We start from the raw sequence: 21886 nt of genomic DNA, 5'->3' as shown, positions 1-21886 counted from the left end.
ATGGAATTGAAATTTCCTGCCATTTCAATGATAAAGTATGCGTTTATTTCTCGTAGATTTGTAAATCACCCTTCGCGCTCTCCCCGATCACACCCTTGCTTATCAAAACCTATGTTTCCTAATTCATCAACTTTGGAAGTGGCAAAAAAACAGAAAGCTAAATAAATCAACTTTTTTTTGGCATGGGCAAGTGTCATCATGCACTAACTAACCTTGATTCAATCTCGACAATCTCCCGAAGTTTATTGGCCTTCTGAGATAGCTATGGATCTCGCCCTTCCAATGACCTTCAAAGGTATGGATGTTCTGCTAACAAACTTTGTGTTTATTGGTTTATAGGTACAAATGTGACAGATTGATTACAAGGAGGGGTGGCTTAATGCGTCAGCAAAATTCTCCAAAAACATCCACGAGGGTGATTTGCATTCAGAGAAGTTTGAATCATGTTCATTTGTTTCTGTTCGCAGCCAGCTTGTTAAACGAACAAGTTCTCGTTTTTACGATGCAAGTTTGCAAACGTTTATGTCTGAGCGTGAATTGAAACGTACGTGATAGCAAATACAAATTGTTTTTGTTTATTGTGAGGCTCTTTCAACTGCTTTGATTAATGGTTTTTATTCTTTTGTACTCAAGATGAATACATGTTGTTGAGCAGTTTAGAGGATGGGACATTAAAGCCGACCACTGATGCGTGTCTACCTTAACTTATCTGTGGAACTCCCAGTCCAACTTTACGGGGGAAAAAAGAAAGCTTGAAGATTCTTCAAAGAAAATCTGAGGACTGACAAGTTTTTTTGAATGTCTGTTTGCTTAACCAAACAATTATGGAAGCTGTTTTTGTACGAGTCTCTTGTATCTGCTACTTTGGGTCACCACATAATTATCAGCCCACCAACTTACCCCTATACAATATGACACTTAACCTGGGAATGTCTAGCTGGAGGGATATTTATCATTCTGAGGAAATGTCAGGACTTAAAGGATTTCTGAAGATGACTTGAAGATTTCCATAATGACGTTTGAATATTTTGGTAGATTTTTCCCCTTTTAGTGAGGTGCCCAATCATCTGTGGGCGTGTAACCCAGAATCAAGTTCTCATGTGGCCAGCCCTGGTTGCAGGATCTTTGTCTTAAGATCCACAAGGATTTGATGAGAATTTCACCAGGATATGATATCAAAACCTTTAAAGGATCTCACAGAATCCTTGCAGTAACCTATATAACCATAGATAAAGATATCAGAATTTGTCAATACAATCCATGATCATATACTCGGAAAAAGATTTTTCCGAGTTCCCCAAACGCGAGTCGAACCCAGGTCAACCCATGACCTTCCAACCACTGAGCTATGGGAGACTCGTGGTGAGCGAGGTCATATACTAGGTTCTTATGTGTGACACATGTCCTGCCATATCTGCAAGGCTCAATATGTCGAAATGATAAATGTGGATAAATGTTAAGTGGAATGGCAACTTGGATAAAGTGAAAATGAATAAAGAAGCGTTCTCAAGTAGAATACTCGGAAAAATCAAAGGTACAAAACAGGATCATTTATGCATGATTTGTATGGAGTCTTCCATTGTGATTTGGATCAAGTTGACATTTTTCCCAGTCATATTAATTTTGTGTAAGCCACTGTAACAATGTTGTGTATTGCTCCAGAACAAATTTTGAGAACAGTCAACAACAACAACAACAACAACAATAATAACAACAACAACTTTATTCGCACCCTTAATTAAATTAAATTTACAATACAGACAATAATAAAAATAAAATAAAGTGCATTGCTGCCCAAAATAACCACCATTGGCTAATAAGATTGGGCAGCCATGCTTTGTGTTTAAATGACAATGATTATTAAAAGAGTCAGGTGTACTAAAGATTTAGATAAAAGTTAGTGAAAAAAGGTGGAAAATACAGTATATGGACACTGCAGGCTTTTAGCCAGGATTTAAAAAGTGGGAGTCCAAAATTTTTATAAGGCCTGACTTTGTCCCCATAGGAGGGCCTAAGGAGCATGCAAGTTTTTTTTCTGCAGTTATGAGTGCAAAGGTATCTAACGATTTCCAAGTTTGCTAAAAAACCCTCTGTATACAGTTATCCATATTAATTTTCTCTGAAAAGTGGCCGTCCATAGGACTCCTGGACTCCCACCTGGCTAAAAGCCTGATGGACAGATTAATTACTAGCAGAAAGAAAGGAATTGAAAATTAGAGTTATAAATAAATTGTTCTGTTAATAGCTTGCAATAATGCTTGATTTATACTTCTTCTTAAATTGTTTAAATGACAGAAGCTTAATGTTATCACTGATAGCCCTCCAGATTTTAACGCCCTGATATCTAATATTGAAGATTCCATAGTTTAAGCATCCTTTCCCTAAAAATTATGTATTTGATGAAATTTTAGAACCACATCGAATAATTAATAATTATACAGTCAAACATTAATAACACAGAGAGGCTAATATTAATACAATCAATTATATTAATAATCGATACCACACAAGTCACATGTTTTGGCACATTTTTATAAATAAAGCAACAGGAAAAGGATCATATCTGTTGGCAATTTAATTGACAATAAGCTTCACCAAATACATCCTGGCAATTCTGGATCTATAATAAAGAAAGCAACACTATTTTATCAAGTGTGTAAAGAAAGAGCCAAGATACTGGGGCCTGGCAGCACTTTGTGGATTTAAACAGGTGCTCATTTCAAAAACCATGGTGATATTATTTTAAAGTGAAAGAAGCCTTGGGAGGTATTGTTAACTGTCATGATTATATATTATAATCACATTAAACTACAAAAAGTAAATATTTAATAAATAAATTTGCAATTATTTGAAGTGGTACTTGTTCACAGAGTGTTTCCAGTTTGAATTGGAATTTAGAATAATTATTGTAAGTTGGTTTTCGTGGTGGGAGGAAAACCGGAGAACCAGTAGAGAAAAAATCTTGGACCCACATATGATGCCGGGTGCGGAATTCAAACCCGGGCCACAATGGTGGGAGGTGAGCCCCCTTACCTGACTCTGCTATCTGCAACCACCCCTGATCCAATAATTTCTAGTTTCAACTTTTTTTGCTTGTTTACAAGCAAAAAGAAGGAGAATAGCAGTTATGTGGGATAATCTGGAACCACATTCTTGTTAACTCTCAAGGAACTGTTTTAATTTCTCAAGGGAATACTTTCTGTGGGTGATCAAAGCGCGTGACTTGTAAAGTGTCACTCTATAGTTGTGCTTCAGCACTTCCGTTCTTGTAGAAAAAACGTGACTTATCAAGTTTACAAACGTTATATAACAATCAAAAACGTGAGTAGCCCAAATCTTACGTCACATAACCAATTAACTAAAGAATGTAAGGGGTTCAGCGCTCGAAGGCAGCGAAGTTTAAGACGATTAAGAACGCAATTTGTACTGGAACAAGTCTTTAGGCGCTAATATTAATTTAACCTAAAACGATTAACAACGCAAATTTGTACTGGCACAAGTCTTTCACATACTAAAACGTTGCTAATAGTTAACCAAAGGGAACTCATTTCGTGACAATTGATTATTTCTGCTGAATTGCACAATTTAGAATTGCAACATCATTAAATGTGTTAAGTGTTTTGTAGCCTGTTGCGAAATTACTTCCAGTGGAAGCAGTAAACGCTAAACGTTTTTGCTTCTGTCCAGAAATTAATGCATCGCCATTAGAAAAATAAACAGCAACTGTTTTACTGGAAATGTAGTCGTTAGAAATGGCATGTGTATCCGTAAGGTAAGGAATAACGTGAGGAGAAGCGGCTTTTGGTAATATCCAAACGAAAATTTACTTCTCAATGTGGGGTTAAGATTGCCTGACGAGACAAAAGGTAACTCTGTCGTGCGTAACCTTTATCGGGAACCCTGCATTAAGCCGAGTAGAAATCTTTCTAACTCGAAAGGAAACAACTATTTCGATTAAAGGCAAACGTCAAAGTTAATCATTTTTAACCAAGCCAAAGTATATGAGTCGCAAAGCACCCAGCCGTCGCGACTGACAAATACAGCATTTCCTCCGCGAAAATAAAAAAAAATGCTCGAACTGAAAGACGTTTGAATTCTTCCATGATATGTTCGAACAACAATGCCCAGGAAAACCTTCTACTCATACTAACTTCATGCAAAAAAGTCGATATCTCGAAGAGATCTTTGATTTTTACTAAAAAAGCTGTACAAGCAAGCTACATTGTGGGAGGTGTGGTATTCTAATCTAGTGCTTAGCATGCTAATTATAAGACACTGGATTAAGCAGTCCAGGGATTAGCGTTGGCCAAAGTGACTGTGTTGTGATCTTGGGTAAGACACTTAACTCCTGGAATTCTTCTGGCCACCCAGCATCATAAATTAGTAACAGGAAACTGTTAGGTGAAAAAGGGGCAAAATGCTAGGAGGGAACATGCAATGGAGATGTGTCCCAATTAGAAGGGGTAGTAATATCCCTAGCTGCTTCATGCTATAAGGAAACTGGGATAAGTTCCAGCCCTGGGGGAGGGGGTGGGGTTACTCTCATATATGAGCTATATAGGTATGTGCCGCTGTGAAAGGTATGGTTTTCAAGCAGTTCAGCCTGGGATAGGGTATAAATTAAAAGAGTGTTTTGGTTTAGAATAGGGTATCATTTGCCGGGTAACTGATCAGTGGTATGAAGAATTAAGTCCAATGCAAATATAATCATAGCAGCAACATTGTTGATGGATCATTTTCCATAAAAAATACTAATAGTGATAATGTTCTTTAAAAAAAAAAACAAGCCTGGGATAGGGTAGAGATTTTCAGTGTCTAGTCTGGAGATAGTACTGGTGGGGGGGGGGGGGGTACTCCCATATATGGGCTAAACAGGTAAACAGGTATCTCATACCTGCTATCGATAAGTCGCAATCTCACTTCATTTGCTCCATTGAATGTTTTTTTTCTACATGGGAGTTGGGTGAATAGCTCATTGATTGCTTGTGCTCTCAGGCCTCGTAAAGCCAATTTGCTTAACCACCAGAAAAAAAGTGTAATAACCCTTGATCCTCTTTCGCATTTAGGATTTTTTTTTGTAAACAATCAACCTCGTTCCCTGGAAGAGAGAGACCCTGGGAATGAGGTTGGAGAATAATTTGTTATTGCTGAATGGCGTTTGAAAGAACCATTTTGTCAGCAAGTTTACGGTTAAATGCATGAATTAATTGCGGTTTGATATCAGAATGGAGGGAGTGAGTGAGTGATCCAATGAAGGAATTCTAGGCCAGTAACATAACCTTCATTACCATTCGGTAAAAATGAGACACAAAAAGGTAAGATTTTCAATTAATTATATTCATTAAATTGAGGCTCCACTGTAAAAGAAAATGTCTACAAGACAAGACATTTACCAAGGAGGAAAGCGCAAATGAGATGCAAGTTCTCAAGTATTTTCCTCTTAGATTTGCCTGGAATCAATCTTTTCGCAAAACTTTTGAGAAAGAGAACCTCTCTACATTTGAACCTCAAATTGAATCAAGATACATACTAGATATATAAAGTACATTTTACCTTCAGGTTGGCACCATCCCCACTGCTTTTCTTGGTCATAGTTATAAGTCACTGCACACCAACTTTTGTCGCCTGTAACAGCTATCACACATGAGGTTTGCTCTGTTCCTTTATACAGAAAAGGAAACTTGCAGCACTGGTCAGGCGACTGTCCATCAACTGTCTTCACACTGCATGACTCTTGCTCTGTCAAATTGAAAAACCCAACTTGTGACAAATTGATTGTCAGGAATTACTCAGGTAATTGCTTTCATGGTTGACAAGCTGGTGACAGCTTCTTAAAAGGAAAAATAAGTGGGAAGTCAATCATTTTTTTTCCTTTTTTATAGCTTTATTGGGAAACATTATGTAAAGAAAATTAATGTATATTAATAGTAGAACCTTGACATAACGAATCAAAGGGACTGGCAAAATAGACTCACTGTATCAAGGTTTTGTTATATCAATGTAATTCTTTTCCATATACCATAAAATTCTGGTTATTAAGCCTGGACTTGTACAACTTTGTAAGGGGTTTTGGGTGGGCTTATAAACAGAGGGGTTTATATCTGGGGGGGGGGGGGGGGAGCTTTTTATGCAGAATTAAATAACGGTCCGCAGTGCGTACATGTGGGGGCCTATGAACTTAGACATTACGTGTTAATGGGAAACTTATTGTCATGAATGAAGGAATCAATAACTTGATTTTTGTTGCTTGTACTGCACTGATAAGGCACGTCATCTATCTAACAGTTAGATACTAAAATCCTAGCTCTGGGCAGTTAATTGAGGGAAAAAAGGTAATCGCAACATGAGATAAATGTACCGCACCAAAATAAACTGAGAAAAACTTATAGCCAGTGTACAACTCTGTGACATGGTAACAAATTCACGCAAGCTGAATAGCACAAACAGAATACTTGTCATGACTGTAAGACTATGAAGTGGATTCTGGAGATACCAGCTGCAGTAAAATGAGAGGACATTTTAAACTTATAAAGGATTATGTCATGCTGCTCTAGCAGCAAAAGATTAAAATTTGAGCTGTGAGCAGATAATTGAGGGAAAAATGGTAATTGCAACATAAAATATATGTAGTACTGCACCTATAATTAAACTGATAAAAAACTTATAACCAGTGCACAACTCCATGAGATGGTAACCAGTCCCGCAGGGAGGGGGGTGGGATGGGTGCATCTGCACCCCCTCCCCCCTTCACGAGCCTTGGAAGTCCGCTAATTGCAACATAAAAAAATGTACTGCACAACTCCGTGGGATGGTAAGAGATTCAAGCGAGTTATGATATAAATACTTGATGTAAGACTTCAAAGTGGATTCCGGAGATACAGGAAGTAAAATGAGAGGACATTTAAAACTTATAATAATTTATTTAAGGATAAATGTCATGCATGCTTTAGCTAGCTGTAGGTGATTAAAATTTGAGCTTGCTTTGACGTCAGCCAGGTAGCAAGTTCATACAGACATCATTATTGAAGAATGTCACAAGGCTGACTTGAATTTTTTTCTGTAAGAAAGCTACCTTCCAATGCCATTAACTACCTCCCGTAGTCAAAGTAAGCTCTGAATAACTGTTGTCAACGTGTTGAGTGTAATTCTTCTTTAGACAGATCATGTTCTTAAAGAACGTGACAGACATGTATCGTCTAACATTAAATTATTGCCTTAGAGACGACCAGCTTGACTGGTGACGAGTCACGTGACAACTCTCGTAAACCCACAACTCTTGATCTCATAAAGCCACAAACAAACAAATCTCCCACAAGGCCATTAGACATAGACATATACTTTATTTAGACACGGTAAAAACATCAGTTACAAGAATGGATGACACAATAAAAAAAAAGAACTGATTTACATGTTTGCAGTATGGGAGCATGAGGAAGACATCAGGCAATTAAAAGTCTTTTAAAGTGGCTAAAGGAACTAGCAGCTCTGGCATCGTGGGGAAGGCTATTCCACAACTTTGCCCCACTGTAACTTTAACTTCATTTTAAAAAATCAGTATGGGGCTTAGGTAGAGCTAACATTAATTTACCTTGTCTCCAAGGTTATATTCTGTACTGGATGGTTAAATAGGTCTTGTAAGTACTTCGGAGCTTGTTTATTGATAGTTTTAAACATTAGTTTCGCTTTATGCTTTTTCCTTCTGGTATAGAGGGTATCCCATCCTAGCTTTGATGGAGGGCAGTAGCACTAGAATAGAAATCTGACTTTGTAATGATCCTAATGGCGCGATTTTGTAACTTTTGTAATTTATCAGTTAGTTCATTGCTGAGACCATCCCACACAGGACAGCAATAGTCGAAATACAGTTCAATGAGAGCTCTATATAGCAAAATAGTCCCACAAAACAAAGGGAAACCTATAATCTGTTGGCCTTCAATATAAAATTTATTGAATGGTCGGTGAGATTAATTGAAAGCCTCTGACACGAGCCAATTAATAAACATAAGTTCGGTTTTAGCCATATTTAAACTTAATATATTAACCGTCAGCCATTCGTGATGGTTGGCTGGTATCATCAGCATACATCCGAGGGGAGGCTTTACTGAGACAATTCGGCAGATCATTGACATATATCAAGAAAAGGAGAGACCCGATTAAACGTCCCTGTGGGATGCCACAGGTAACAGGCTAGGGCAGACGCCAGATAGCTCACCATTTACTAAACACTTTTGTTTTTCGGTCACTGAGATAAGAGTCAAACCACCTTAGGGACTTTTGATCAACTCCTTAGCAAGCTAACTTTCGCAAAAGAATCTTGTGGTCTATTGTGTCAAAAAAATCAAAATCTATAAAATCCACACCATTTATAAAAACGTTGTCTATATTAACAGACCAGCTGTTAATAGCTTCAAGAAAGGATGTAAGGGTGATATGTATGGATCTAAAGCCTGATTGACAGTTAGCTAGCAGATTGTTAAAGTTAAGATACTCATAAAGTTGTTTGTATATTATTCTTTCAAAAATCTTAGCAACAGCAGGAAAAATCCAAATCGGTCGGTAATTATTAACATCCTGTCTTGTTCCCTTTTTAAAAATTAGCGTAACCCTAGCTAATTTCCATTCAGTTCGAACAATACCAAAGGAGATCGATTGATTGAACATAAATGTTAGGGATGGTGCAAGAATATTGGCCGCTAATTTGAGAAACTTGGAAGGTAAATTGTCCACCCCAGTTGCCTTAGTAACTTCTAGTTTTTCATGTAATTTCAGGACTTCACTTGTACAACAACTGCCAAAAGTAAAGGTCTTGTTAGCAGAGATCAGAAAGCTTTCAGGTTGGGTATTTACCAGAGGTATTCCTCTTGCCAAATCATGGCCAATTTTTGCGAAGTGACGATAAAAGACCTCAGCCATGTCAGCTGCAGAACTTATCTTGTTATCACCAATTTCGATATGAGCAATAGTTTTCCTCTTGTGATGACGAGAATTTAGTTCATTGATAAGTTGGCAAGTCTTTCGGGGATCCTTTTTGTTAGCAGCAAGGTTTTCATTAAACTTACCTGCGCTTAGCATACTTGATAGAATTGTTTACTTGATTTCTGGCAGCTTTGAAATCCGCCCAGTGAGATTGATCATTAGTTTGCTCCGCCTTTTTTTCCAGGAAGTCCCTTTAACACATTTTACGAATTAATTCGTAAGACGGATGCAAGGCGAATTCTTGTTCCTAATTCTTCTTGATTTGGAGGGGGCATGTTTATCTATACAGATGAGTAATTGATTGTTCAGAAACTCCCACATTTCGTTAGGATCTGAAAATTGACTTACGTCATCCCATGGTCTTTGAGCTACGTCTCTAAGAAAATCCTCCTTGTTGAAGTTCTTAAAACTTCGAGTAGTAGTAATTTTGGCCTTGCCAAAATTGGTATAATGCATTTTTCGAATTAAGTAAATAAGGGAGTGGTCGCTGATCCCTAAGGGCACAACTCCTGATCTAACTATTTTATCAGGGGTATTACTTAAACACAGATCAATTAGTGACTGAGATTGAGCTGTTACCCTTGTTGGCTCTTTGATTAACTGTTTAATGCCGTAGATATCACAAACGCTGCGGTGTTTTGAAGAGTTGCCGTCTACGGCGCCTGGTAACATATTTATGTTAAAAATCGCCCATGAGATAAAGCGATAAATTTTTGTTTCTACCTTCTTTATGTGAGTGTTCGTAATGATTTCGAAGCTCATAAAAGAAAGCGCGCTGCCGTTAGCGGGAAATTATGGGCAAATTGCTGTGGAAAGCCTGGAAAACTTGAAACCTGAACCTTAGAGAGCGGGCAAGATAAATTGCGACCTTGCAGGTGTTTTAAGATGGAGTCTCCTGCGATAATAGTGGACTTTTTGGTCCTATTTGGTTCCAAATTGTTGTTTCCACTAACAGATGATTTGTGATTGCCTGTGTTTGGATTATTAGGTTGCTTTTTGACAGCTTGCTGTTTCCTTTGTCTATTATGAGACACCTTTATAAAAAGTGTGGTTTCAGAGGTATCACAATCATCTTGTCTGTTGTTCACATCAACACCTTCTCCACGAGAGGGATGCAAATTGCTAGAATTATTGTTGTCTGTGAACTCATTGCTCATGTCAATAAGCGTGAAGCAGTAACAAGGCTCTTGTTTTTATCTCTTAAAATTTTTGCATCAGCTTTTAGGTTTTCATATCTCGATTCGATTTCACCAAGCCTTCGCCGGAGATCCTGGTTTTCCTTTAGAAGCTTGTCGTCTTTTTGTGATGACGAGAACCTTGAGTTAGCTGCGCCGCTTGGAAGGCGCTCTTTTAAGCTGCCAATTTCAGATTGAAAAATTAATGTTCTCTTAGCTGGTGCAGCTTAGCGTCCAAGGATGCACAGCCATGACATTGGTAACATAGTGGAAGCTAAAGCCCCCACAAAAACATTTTAAAACAAGCCAAGACATTGTCAAGATCGAAATATTTTTTTTTTAAGTTTAAAATTCTTAATAAAGCAACATTTAGCCCTGTTCAGTACTGTCATCAAGTAAACTGGGGGTTTATATCTGGGAGGGGAGGCATTATAACTGGAAATGTTTTTGTTTTGTTTTCAGGTAGACGGGCCTATAACCAAGGGGGCTTAAAATCGGAATTTTTACGGTACTTTACTATTGCTAACGCAAAGAATAATTTTTTGTTTGTAATATACCAAGGACTTCGTTGTTAGAGGTTCATTAAAATTGAGGCTCCACTCTATAAGAAAATATCTTCAAGTCAAGACGTCTACCAAGAAAGAAAGCGCAAATGGGATGCAAGTAATCCCAAGTATTTTCTTCTTTGCTTTGCCTTGAATCCGTCTTCCTGCAAAACTTTTGCGAAAGAAAACCTCTCTAGATTTGAACCTCAAATTGAATCAAGATTTAAGGTACATTTTACCTTCAAGTTGGCACCATCCCCACTGCTTTTCTTGGTCATAGTTATAAGTCACTGCACACCAACTTTTGTCGCCTGTAACAGCTATCACACATGAGGTTTGCTCTGTTCCTTTATACAGAAAAGGAAACTTGCAGCACTGGTCAGGCGACTGTCCATCAACTGTCTTCACACTGCATGACTCTTGCTCTGTCAAATTGAAAAACCCAACTCGTGACAAATTGTTTGCCAGAAATTACTAGTAATTGCTTTTATGGTTGACAAGCTGGTGACAGCTTCTTAAAAGGAAAAATGAGTGGGAAGTCAATCATTTTTTCCTTTTTTATAGCTTTATTGGGAAACATAATGTAAAGAAAATTAATTTATACATAGACCCTTGACATAACAAATCGAAGGGACTGGCAAAATAGACTCACCAGGTTTTGTTATATCGATGTAATTCTTCTCAATATACCATAAAATTCTGGTTATTAAGCCTGGACTTGTACAACTTCGTAAGGGGTTTTGGGTGGGCTTATAAACAAAGGGTTTATATCTGCATTACGTCTCCGCGCCGGTTTAAATGTGTCTTTCTGAAATGGGCAATACCGCTGGAAATTGTAGCCTGAAGGCTCCATTTATTCCTTTGGGTATAAGTTTCGGCAGCCACCGAAAACGTGTCGCACAACTTCGGTTTTATTCGTTTCTAAAAAGGTGAGATATTTTGGAAGAAGCCGCCCAAGTGACTTTAAAAGACGGAACAATAGAGCAATTAAGCTACCTTGAGCGAACGGAGTTGTGAACGTATCCTTTTGTTCTTGACTTGTCATTGAACTTCCGATAACCACTGCCGACATTTTGTAGATTGAGGTCTTTCGCGATGTATTTTTCGCTTTTATATTTATTAAAAAATAAAGAGCTTCTTGAGAGCTTTAAAAAGAGACCTTGAACGAGCTATTTTGATCGTTGTAGGCGATTTTAGTTTTGTTTTTCGCCGAGCGCGTAGCGGCGGCAAATTCACACAGACTTAATTATGCGTATCCAAATTCTGGCACATGTTGATAATTGCTTATGCCCAGACAGCTCCCAAATCGCCTTTTAAAGATTTAAAATTTTGCTTCTGCATATTGCTGGTGTTTTATCCGAAGCGTTTTAAGTGCAAATAAAAGAGATTTTAATCGAGGACAATTCTCTATATCTAAGCTAAGTGATCACTTTGTTTTTGAAACCCGATCCCGTGTCGTCTATGAAGTATGTATCCCGCACGGCCGCAGAATAAAAAAACAATCTACACAAAAATGCGGGTGAAACATTGATTTATAATTTTGTGAACACAGAAAACTCTTTAAGCGTTATCTACGCGTTTAATTTTCCTAGCCTTCGGTGAGAATGTGTAATGAGAAACCATGCTACACGCGCGCTAAGTTTTAATATTTTTCGCCGACAATTGTAAAGCTTTAATACTAAATATAAACTTCGCTTAACTTTATTGTGTGTCACGCCAAACTTTTGATTTACGTTAAACAATTATTTAGTAATTGAAAATAAACGCATTTGTTCAGTTTCGATTCGACTAAGTGTGCTTAAATAAACGTGCTGTCTTGCATAATGTCACTCGTCTAAATGACACTATAGTCACGCAAAAACCATGGCCGATCGAATAAAATATCCCAAACAACAAAGTCAAGTGTACAGTGATTAAAGAGTTCTGTTTTACTTCTATGTGGTTTTCCTTTTTACGCAATTCCTCGCTTTGTTTGCGTCGAAAATATTTTCATTCGGTAAAAAGAAAATATACTTTACTTTGTTTAGTACGCGAACTTGCTTTGTTTATCTTTGCGTGCGTCCACTCACTCTTAAAACTTTTGCAGTTTTAAGTAAATGCATGAATTACATTTCTAGCATTGAAAGTGATAGAAAATAAAATCAGTCAAGCAGATTCCCAGGAGATGTTTTTCAGTCTGTTAACAAAAGAAATACTTCCCACCTACATCAAAGATGTTGCGCTCTTCACGATCTTCGGAAGCATGACGGCTTGTCGGCAAATAGATCGGAATGAATAAGCAATGAGTTAAAACAATAGCTTGAATATATGAATGCTTAATAACCTCAAAATTTGAGGTACACATTTCAACCGGCGCGGAGACGTAATGTGGGGGGGGGGGGGGGGGGGCTTTTATGCAGAATTAAAAAACGGTCCTCGGTGCGTACATGTGGGGGCTTATAAACTTCGAAAGGCATTACGTGTTAATCAGAAACTTATTGTTATGAATGAAGGTAGGTCAGTGTAAAACGCTGACTGTGGGCTGCACACTGCAGATCAGGGGTGAAATGCAGACTGCAGACCAAGGGTAAAATGCAGACCGAGGGTAAAGTAATAAAATAAGAGTCACACAGCCTTTTTCCACGCCTACTCCAAATTTCTATGGAATGTACATCAGACAAGGTTTGATGTACATGCTATCTTAGCTGTTAGAGATTAACATTTGAGAAACCTCAAATTGAATCAAGATATAAAGTACATGTTACCTGGGCACCATCCCCACTGCTTTTCTTGGTCATAGTTATAAGTCACTGCACACCAAAAGTCGCCTGTAACAGCTTTCACACATGAGGTTTGCTCTGATCCTTTATACAGAAAAGGAAACATGCAGCACTGGCCAGGTGACTGTCCATCAACTGTCTTCACACTGCACTCTGACAGTAAAATATAAAATATGTTTGTATTTGCTTCAAACATGTCCTGCAATAAAGAATTAAACTAAACTACATTATAATCCGAGTTTATCATCTTAATATTCTAAAGAATTACCATAAAAATGGAGCTATGTTGTCCTGCATCCTTTTCAAAATTGAACACTCAAATGTATGGCGCAATCTTGGATCCCAGAAAAATATCAAAATTCCCGACAAAATTTACAGTTTCCTGAACCAGAACAAATAGCTAAAAGCAGCGTAGCAGCACATCGTCCGCCATTTTGGATTTCGAACGAGTAAAACTGGTGACGAAAAGGGTCGGAGTCACGCCGATCAGTTACGCCGAGTCACGCAAAGACCGAGAAGGAGTCGAGAAAACCTGAATAAGGACGTTGCTAGGTTACTTGTTTCCTACATACTCACCATTGCTGTCAAACTGATCAAGAGGTACAGCGCCGTCAATCAAGTTCTATCAGAACCAATATGAAAAAAGTATCTGATTATTACATTGTTTTATTATATGGCCGTGTCTCACAATTAAGGACTGGGGATGTGAAATATTGCCGTTAATAATAATAATAATAATAATAATAATAATAATAATAATAATAATAATAATAATAATAATAATAATAATAATAATAATAATAATAATAATAAACTTTATTTCCGTGTCTAAAAATGTTAAGCTGAGGGGAAAAGTCCCCTCTACTAATTGTGGACACCTGACTAAGAAAAAACGTAAAAACAACTTAAACCTATCATTATACAACTATTACAATTAATAATTTAAAGTTAAAATAAGTTAAAAAAAAGAGCTATTTACATAATAAGAACGGGCAAAAAAGTAAATCTATTTATGTGATAAAAAAAGGCTATATACATGGCTAGTATTAATAGTCACAGAGGCGGCAATTGCATCGTTCATTTTTTAAAAAGTTATTGAAGTCACGTTTCCGAATCGACGGTTTTCTTAAATGTCTTAAGTGACTGGCAGTTTCTTTCTTCCGTCGTCAGATGGCCCCAGAGCTTCGGTCCCAGGTATCTGTACATTTGAAATGCTCAGAAAGTAATGACTCCCGGAAAGTAGTGACCCATCCGAAAGTAGCTTATATTTCTCTGTTCTATTCAGGTGAAAATATTTCTTATAAGTTTTGTGCTTTTCACCTCTTCTTTCATGAAGTTTTGTTTCAAATATCTTTTATTTATTAAATGATCGACCCACATTTGTTACTCGTTTCAACTTCCCGAAAGCAGCGGATAGGAAAAGGCCGCTAAATCAAAAAGTAACGAGGGTCGCAGTTACCTTAGGACTTAGCTTTATGTTGCTCCCCCAGGGGTTTTAAAAAACGAGGGAACTTTGCGAACTGAAGATGGCAACAAAAGGAAAATAAAACAGGGAACAAGGGAACAAAAGCGCCAAAACTACTCTGGGAGTGGCGAAGCCGCGGATCACAATAAAGACATGACCGACACCGGAAATCGCGCAAGAAAAACCTCTGGCACCCAGGGTACGCCAAAATCAAAGAAATACTCTTATTGATATGGGGAGCACAAAAATGTTTTGTTGGGAACAAGAAAACACCCCTTCCTCCCCGGTAGACCCTCCTTTATGGTGCATAGCTTGTCTTTGCTCAGAAGTAATGCTCGTACAATTTCTTGCAAAGAATTATGAAGGTATATGAAATCATTCTGTTCGTTTACGTACCTCCTTCCCTGCTTTTGCAGATCTGGTCACCCATTCCTTCAGGTGCTTGGATCTTGCCCAGCAAGCTTGCTGAGTTATGCACAGGCAAATTAGCACAAAGGAATATGCGTGAATGGACATCTTTTGCTTCATTTTGTCACGGTCTGAAATGAAACTGGAAAAAATCTTGTTACAGGAAATTTTTCGCAACATCAATTTTCGTATTGTTCGCTTTTTTTAGATGACTTTGACTATCGATGACTATCGATCTATCATGTTAAGTATCTTAGCAAAATGAGGAAAACCGAAGCAGCAACAAGGAAACGTAAAAATTCTTCATTTCTGTTTACAGGTACAAGAGTTTCTTTGCTTTACTGTCACTGATTGAAAGGCTATAAAGGCTTACCTCGTGCGCGCAAATAAAGATGGCTTTACTAGTAGCGACAAGCCGTGTTGTTATCCACTAATGAAAGAATTAACGCACTTGCAATAGTATTTAACGGGGCTTTAGACTTCCCTAACAACTACAATGTGATATTTCTAAGATACCAAGCAGTCTTACAAAGAATGTTAACGACCGGATGTCTTAGACAGGGTGATTAGTGATGCGATGCTGTTTCCTTTATCCCGGGTAAAACTTGTTTACAAGGTTTATTTGATTTCCAAAGTTTTTAAACTATAAGATCGACCTTTCTGCAGTTTTCTTTGCTGCCAGAACGCTTTAAAAATACAGTCAACTCCCGCCTTGTGGACATCTCGCTATTACGGACAGGACTGCTAAAGTCCCGGCGAATAAGAATTACTGAAAATAACTTCCGCTACTACGGAGTTCCGCTCAGTTATGCATGAACACGAAATTGTGGTCCCGAAGGTGTCTGTTATAGTGGGAGTTGCCTGTAAATCGTGACTGCGTTAGAGCCTTGTTCATGACAATGTTTCAGTTTCAGTTCGGTAAGTATCTTGGAAAAATGAGGAAAAATTTGAAGCAACGAAATGCCTTGAACTTTCTTAAAAACTATAAAGTGATATTTCTTAGTTACCAGGCAAACTTGTAAACGTTAACGATCGGATGGCTAAAAGCAAACTCTATAAACAACAGTATACAACAGACGAATTTTCACCAGTAAATTCCCACCGATACACAAAATACTTTTCGTCGCACATACTCTCATATACCCTCCAGACCATGAACCATGACTTTCATCGCACACTTGTCATTTATGTAGATTTAAAAAGGTTTTGCCTCGCTCTGTTTAGCATCATCATACAACTAAACATTTGGCTGTACAAGCAAATTACAATGCACCAAGTCCAACTAAAATATCGTTTTATATCGTTTAAAATGTAATACTGCTTCTTAAGTAACACAAAGTTCCGAATAGTATTGAAATTTTCCGTCATTTCAATGACTAAGTATGCGTTCATTTCTCGTAGATTTGTAAATCACCCTTCGCGCTCTCCCCGATCACACCCTTGCTAAACAAAACGTGCTATGTTTCCTAATATATCAACTTTGAAAGTGGCAAAAACAGAAAGCTAAAAAAAAATCAACTTGGTTTTGGCATGGACAAGTGTGATCATCCACTAACTAACCTTGATTCAATCTTGAGAATCTCCCGAAGTTTATTAGCCTTCTGAGATAACGTATGGATCTCGTCCCTCCAATGACTCTCGAAGGTGTGGATGTTCTGCTAACAAACTCTGTGTTTATTGGTTTATAGCTACAAAACTGACAGATCGATCACAAGGAGGAGTAGCTTAATGCGTCAGCAAAATTCTTCAACCAAAAACATCCACGAGAGTGATTTGCATTCAGAGAAGTTTGAATCATGTTTTATTATTTCTGTGCGCAGCCAGCTTGTTTAACGAAGAATTATATTCACTCCCAATACAAGTTTGTTCTTGTTTTTACAACAAAAGTTTTCAAACATTTATATCTGAGTGCGAAATGAAACGGACGTGATAGCAAATGCAAATTGTTTTAGTTAATAGTGAGGCTCTTTAAACTGCTTTGATTAATGGTTTTTATTCTTTTGTACTCAAGATGAATACATGCTCAGTCCACGAGTGAGCAGTTTAGAGGATGGGACATTAAAGACCACTGATGTGTGTCTACCTTAACTTATCTGTGGAACTCTCAGTCCAACTTTACGTTCGTTTATCCCGGACAAAACGTGTTTTGGAGGTTTTATTGGTGTCCAAGTTTTAAAACTATAAGATCGGCGTTTCTGTACCTTTTTTTTTCTGTCAGAACGCTTTAAAAATATATCGTGACTTCATAAGAGCCTTGTTTACGTTCCGCTGTAGTGATGATGAACTTTTAAGTTTGGAGTAAGTACCTCTAATCTCTAGTCTTGATTTATCTTCTATTAAATTGCATTTAATTCATTCTTGTCTGTAATGTAGAGAAAAGTACATTTCGGAAAGCGTGATAAATTCATATTTTGCTCATGAATTCATATTTTTCAATTTCAGTTCGGCAAGTATCTTGGAAATATGAGGAAAATTTGAGCGAAGAAATTCCTTGAACTTCCTTTGAAAAACTATCAGGGATATAATGTGATATTTCTTAGTTACCAGGAAGTCTTGTAAACTTTAACGCCCGGATGGCTAAAGCAAACTCTATAAACAACAGTATACAACGAACGAATTTTTACCAGTAAATTCCCGCCGATTCACAAAATTCTTTTCGTCGCACATACTCTCATATACCCTCTAGGCCATGAACCATGACTTCCATTGCACACTTGTCATTTATGTATATTTAAAAGGTTTTGCCTCGCTGTGTTTTGCATCCGATCATACAATTAAACACTTGGCTTTACAAGCAAATTACAATGCGCGAAGTCCAACTAAAATATCATTTTATATCGTTTTAAATGTAATACTGCGTCTAAACTAACACAAAGTTCGAATGGCATTGAAATTTCCTGCCATTTCAATGATAAAGTATGCGTTCATTTCTCGTAGATTTGTAAATCACCCTTCGCGCTCTCCCCGATCACACCCTTGTTTATCAAAACCTATGTTTCCTAATTCATCAACTTTGAAAGTGGCAAAAAACAGAAAGCTAAATAAATCAACTTTTTTTTGGCATGGGCAAGTGTCATCATGCAGTAACTAACCTTGATTTAATCTCGACAATCTCCCGAAGTTTATTAGCCTTCTGAGATAACGTATGGATCTCGCCCTTCCAATGACCCTCAAAGGTATGGATGTTCTGCTAACAAACTTTGTGTTTATTGGTTTATAGCTACAAATGTGACAGATTGATTACAAGGAGGGGTGGCTTAATGCGTCAGCAAAATTCTCCAAAAACATCCACTAGGGTGATTTGCATTCAAAGAAGTTTGAATCATGTTCATTTGTTTCTGTTCGCAGCCAGCTTGTTAAACGAACAATTATATTTACTCCCAATACAGGTTTGTTCTCGTTTTTCAGGTTTTTACGATGCAAATTTGCAAACATTTATGTCTGAGCGTGAATTGAAACGTACGTGATAGCAAATGCAAATTGTTTTAGCTAATAGTGAGGCCCTTTCAACTGCTTTGATTAATGGTTGTTTTTCTTTTGTATAACTCTGTCCATGGGTGAGCAGTTTAGGGGATGGTACATTAATTTAACCGACCACTTCGACACCACTGATGTGTGTAAAAACCTCAACTTATCTGTGAATATCTTAGTCCAATTTTTCGTACATTTATCCCAGTCAAAACTTGTTTACAAGGTTTATTTGGTGTCCAAAGTTTTAAAACTATAAGATCGACATTTCCGCAGCACCTTTCTTAACTATCAGAACGCTATAAAAATATATCGTGACTTTACATGAGAGCCTTGTTTACGTTCCGCTGTAGTGATGATAAACTTTTAAGTTTGAAGTAAGTACCTCTCATCACTAGCCTTGATTTATCTTCTATTAAATTGCATTTAATTCATTCTTGTCTGTAATGTAGAGGAAAGTACATTTCGGAAAGCGTGATAAATTCATATTTTGCTCATGACTATTTTTCAATTTCAGTTCGGCAAGTATATGAGGAAAATTTGAGCAAAGAAATTCCTTGAACTACCTATGAAAAACTATCAGGGATATAATGTGATATTTCTTAGTTACCAGGAAGTCTTGTAAACTTTAACGACCGGATGGCTAAAGCAAACTCTATAAACAACAGTATACAACGGACGAATTTTCACCAGTAAATTCCCACCGATTCACAAAATGCTTTTCGTCGCACATACTCGCATAAACCCTCCAGGCCATGAACCATGACTTTCATCGCACACTTGTCATTTATGTAGATTTAAAAGGTTTTGCCTCGCTCTGTTTAGCATCATCACACACGACTAAACATTTGGCTGTACAAGCAAATTACAAAAAAATATCATTTTATATCGCTTTAAAAATGCAATACTGCTTTTTAAGCAACACAAAGTTCCGAATGGAATTAAAATTTCCTGTCATTTCAGTGGCTAAGTACCGTAAAATTCCGGTTATAAGCCCCCCCCGCTTATAAGCCCCCCCGGTTATAGGCCCATCAACCTGGAAACAAAAAAATACATCCGGTTATAAGCCCCCCCCCCCGGATATAAGCCCCCCTCTACCGGATGACAGTACTGAACAGGGCTAAATGTTGCTTTTTTGTGCGTTTTTAACTTAAAAACGTATTTCGATCAACACTCCCGAGGCTCGTTTCGAAACGTTTTTTTCCTTCCGCTTATAAGCCCTCCCGAATATAAGCCCCTCCGCTTATAAGCCCACCCAAAAACCCTTACGAAGTTGTATAAGCCCAGGGCTTATAACCGGAATTCTACGGTTTGCGTTCATTTCTCGTAGATTTGTGAATCACCCTTCGCGCTCTCTCCGATCACACACTTGCTAAGAAAACCTGTTTCCTAATTTATCAACGTTGAAAGGAGCAAAAATAAAAAGCTAAAAAATTTAACTTGTTTTTGGCAAGTGTCATCATGCACTAACTAACCTTGATTCAATCTCGACAATCTCCCGAAGTTTATTGGCCTTCTGCGATAGCTATGGATCTCGCCCTTCCAGTGACTTAGAGGATGGGACATTAATGTTGTGTGTGTACCTTAACTTATCTGTGGAACTCTCAGTTTAACTTAACGCCCCTTTATAAACAAAAATTTTATCTGAAGATCACAAACGTAGGTCGATAATTTTTTTCATGATTGATGACAGTAAGAAGAGGACACATAGAGAAATTTACATGAGATCAAAGAAGGGGTATCAAATGGTCTTTGCGAGCATTTGCGAGCATTCGAGCAGAGCGTTTTTCTTTACGAGCAAGGACATTGACAAAAATTAGTCTTGCGAACAACGAGCACTTTTCAAAAAGCTACCTCCACTAAAAACCGAGCATGCGAGCAGTTATAAAAAATATGTGAGCACGAGCAAACGAGCACCAACTAAAATTTTGCGAGCATTCCGAGCAGAAGCGTGCCAGCACTGCAAAATTTTGATGGACCATTCATGAAGGCTACAAATGAGAGGTACTTCAAACTAAGATTATCACAACAGCGGAACGTAAACAAGGCTCCAATGTAGTCACGATATATTTTCAAAGCGTTTTGGCAGCAAAGAAAAAGATTTCTCGAATCTACGAGAAATGAACGCATTTTTAGTCATTGAAATGACAGGAGATTTCAATACCTTGCGGAACGGTATTACATTTTGAGCGATATAAAATAATATTTTTGTTAGTATCGATTCGGCGCGTTTGAAACTTGCTTGCGCAAATGTTTAGTTGCATGATCATGCTAAACAGAGCTGGAGGCAAAACTACTTTCTAAATCTGCATAAATAACAAATGTGCGATGAAAGTTACAGTTCACGGCCGGAGAGAAAATTCGTTCGTTGTATTACAGTTGTTTATAGAGTTTGCTTTTTGCCATGCGGTCGTTAACTTTTTTACAAGACTGCCTTGTAATAAAGAAATATCACATTATAGTTTTTAAGGAAGTTCAAGGAATTTCTCTGCTTCAAATTGTTTCTCATCTCTAGAACATACTTCCCAAACTGAAATTGAATAATATTCATGACAAAAAATAAATTTATCACGCTTTCCGAAATGTATTCTCCTCTACATAACAGACAAAAATGAATTGAATACAATTTAATTGCAGATAGATCAAAGAAAAGTGCAGAAATGTCGATCTTATAGTTTTAAAACTTTGGACACCAAATAAACATTGTAAACAAGTTTTGCCCGAAAACAGCATCGTAGCGCTAATCACCCTGATTGCATGGCTTTAGCGTAAGACATCCGGTCGTTAACATTTTTTGCAAGACTGCTTGGTATCTTAAAAATATCACATTGTAGTTGGTAGGGAAGTCTAAAGCCCCGTTATATATTTTTGTAAGTGCGTTAATTCTTTTATTAGTGGATAACAACACTGCTTGTCGCTACTAGTTAAGCCATCTTTATTTGCGTGCACGAGGTAAGCCTTTATAGCCTTTTAATGTAACAGTAAAACGAAGAAACGTTTTGTACCTTTAAGAATAATCTGCCATCCGGGCTTTCTTTTTTTGTGTTGACCCTTCCGCCGCGAGAAAAATAACGCCTGATCGCAGGTTAC

General features: G+C 37.6%; 1 protein-coding gene across 1 annotated transcript in view; it reads right to left on the bottom strand.

The window, feature by feature from the left end:
* Positions 1-20341, bottom strand: part of LOC144638197 (uncharacterized) — a 49900-nt gene extending 29559 nt beyond the window's left edge. Inside the window, exons 1-6 of the mRNA XM_078497403.1 lie at positions 20272-20341; positions 15317-15459; positions 14032-14077; positions 13441-13608; positions 10936-11121; positions 5563-5739 (exon numbers count right to left, since the gene is read on the bottom strand). Of these exons, the coding sequence (XP_078353529.1) occupies positions 5563-5739; positions 10936-11121; positions 13441-13608; positions 14032-14077; positions 15317-15448 (709 nt within the window). The 5' untranslated portion in view covers positions 15449-15459; positions 20272-20341. The remainder of the gene's footprint in view (positions 1-5562; positions 5740-10935; positions 11122-13440; positions 13609-14031; positions 14078-15316; positions 15460-20271) is intronic.
* Between the last annotated feature and the right edge of the window lie 1545 nt (positions 20342-21886).

This window comes from Oculina patagonica, chromosome 14 (assembly GCF_052425735.1).
Source record: "Oculina patagonica isolate OP01 chromosome 14, crgOcupat, whole genome shotgun sequence".
In the NCBI taxonomy this organism is placed as follows: Eukaryota; Metazoa; Cnidaria; class Anthozoa; order Scleractinia; family Oculinidae; genus Oculina; species Oculina patagonica.
Note: the sequence above shows the minus strand (reverse complement) of the source record. Positions and strands in the feature narration are given on the sequence as shown.